Source organism: Acanthisitta chloris, unplaced genomic scaffold (assembly GCF_000695815.1).
Source record: "Acanthisitta chloris isolate BGI_N310 unplaced genomic scaffold, ASM69581v1 scaffold2242, whole genome shotgun sequence".
Taxonomy (NCBI): domain Eukaryota; kingdom Metazoa; phylum Chordata; class Aves; order Passeriformes; family Acanthisittidae; genus Acanthisitta; species Acanthisitta chloris.
The window spans coordinates 1-2,026 of NW_008660953.1; the positions used below are offsets into that span (position 1 = coordinate 1).

Below are 2,026 nucleotides of genomic sequence, written 5' to 3' on the forward strand. Positions count from 1 at the left end.
TAGAGTTCTCCTCCAACCTTGGTGATTTTCTGATTCTCTGGCCTTACCTTTCATGGACATTGTGATGTTAAATAGCATTATGAAAGCCTTGCTGTGTTCACAAAAACAAAGCCCAGTGCTGCTTGTATGAAATTCACTCTGTGCCTTTGGACAAGATAAGAGTTTTGCAGTCAGAGCTGCAACTTTAGTGAGTGTGGTGTGAGATGACATAGGAGTTATTTCTGCAGCCTTGTTTACATCTCTGTTTTCCCATTCCAGTACGAACAGCTTTACTAGCCATTATTGGATTCATGCCCACCAAAGGCGAAGGAGCAATAGGATCTCTAGATTACACACCAGAAGAAAGAAGAGCTCTTGCAAAGAAGTAAGCACTGAGTTTGTTTCTGTAGTACATATATGTATACACTCTTTTTTAGGGTAATGCATTGAGTAGAAAGTAAACTGCTTCAGCCTGTTGTCTTGCATTTATTCCAAATGTTAAAAGAAGTTGTATGGCTAATATTTGTAGGTTTTTTCTTTGTACATTGTGGAAACTTGGAGCCTAGAATCAAACAAAACCCTTTGACAAGGCTGTGTTCTTTCCAGCACAGTGTGATCACATTAGGGGTTTGTCTGAACTTCAGGCTTGGAGATGCAGTTAACATTGTGAGACAGTAGTACTTGGGGCATGGAGGGAAAATGAGTGTGATGGAATTGATGATTACTATAAGTGAGGGAGAAAACAACCAAAACTGTCATATGTCATTGCCCTGAAGTAAATAAGAACAATAAAACTGTGACAGCAGCTGCTTCTGAATGATTTTAGGGAATGAAATGTGTGACTGTGATGAAATGCTTAGTGGACAGGGGGAAAGCAGTGGATGTTGTTTATAGGGACTTTAGCAAGGCTTCTGGTGTTATCTCCCTTGTCATCCTCAGTTGTGAAGAACAGCTTAGGTAAGTGAGGACACTAAGGTGGATTAAGAACTGGCTCAGAGGATTGAGGTGACAACGCCAAATCCAGCTGCAGGCTGGTCACTTCTGGTCTGCTCCAGAGGTCAGCACTGCGGCCAGGGCTGTTCAGTGTCACTGGCTGCTGGGACACAGTGTACCCTCAGCAGATTTGCAGGTGGTACAAAACTGGGAGGAGTTGCTGATACACCAGAAGGTTGTGCTGCCATCCAGAGGAGCCTTTATGGACTGGAGGAATGTCATCACGTTCAGCAAAGTCCCTCCCCTGGGGAGGAATAATGCCAGCTGACTAGCTGGGAAGGAGCTTGAAGGGGAGGAGCTGGAGGTCCTGGTGGACACCAAGCTGATCATGAGGCAGCAGTGTGCCCTTGCAGCGAGTGCTATCCGGGGTTGCCTGAGAAAGAGCATTGCCAGCAGGTCGAGGGAAGTGATCCCTTCTCTGTACCCCACACTGGTGAGAGATCAGGAGTGCTGGGTCCAGTCAGGGCTGTGAACAGGTCAGGGTACAAGAAAGATAAGAACTTACTGGAGCAAGTGCCACAAAGGTGACTGGGGAGCTGGGACATGTTTGATACAAGAAGAGACTAAAAGATCTAGGAGTGCTCAGCCTGGAGAAGAGAAGGTTCAGGGGATCATATCCAAGTGTACTAACCCCTGAAAGGAAGGTGTAAAGATAACAGTCAGGCTCTTCTCAGTGACATCCAGTAACAGGACAAGAGGCAGTGGTGGGCACAACTGAAACCCACAAAATTCAGTTTGAGTGCCACCTTCAGTTTTACTGTGAAGATGGCCAAAGCAGCAGCACAGGTTGCCCAGAGAGGTTGTGAAGTCTCTCTCCTTGCAGGTGTTAAAAGTGTGACTGTGAACAGATGTAAGCAACACGCTGTGCTTGACCCTGCTCTGAGCAAGGAGACTGAACTGAATGGTCTCCAGAGGACCCTCCCAACCTCAGCTGTGCTGTGATTATCCTTGTGTGAAATCTTAGAGGTGTGAGGCTTTTTTGGGGCTTTCTCTTTTCCCCATATGGGAAGGAGAACCCCAGAATCAGTTGGGTTGGAAGGGACCACAGTGGGTC

At 46.4% G+C, this 2,026-nt stretch overlaps 1 protein-coding gene across 1 annotated transcript in view; it reads left to right on the forward strand.

The window, feature by feature from the left end:
• Positions 1 to 258: 258 nt before the first annotated feature.
• Positions 259 to 2,026, forward strand: part of UBE2J1 (ubiquitin-conjugating enzyme E2, J1) — a gene marked incomplete at its 5' end in the record, with an annotated part of 12,309 nt that continues 10,541 nt past the window's right edge. The window contains one exon of the mRNA XM_009070028.1: positions 259 to 364. Coding sequence (XP_009068276.1) covers positions 259 to 364 — 106 coding nt within the window. The remainder of the gene's footprint in view (positions 365 to 2,026) is intronic.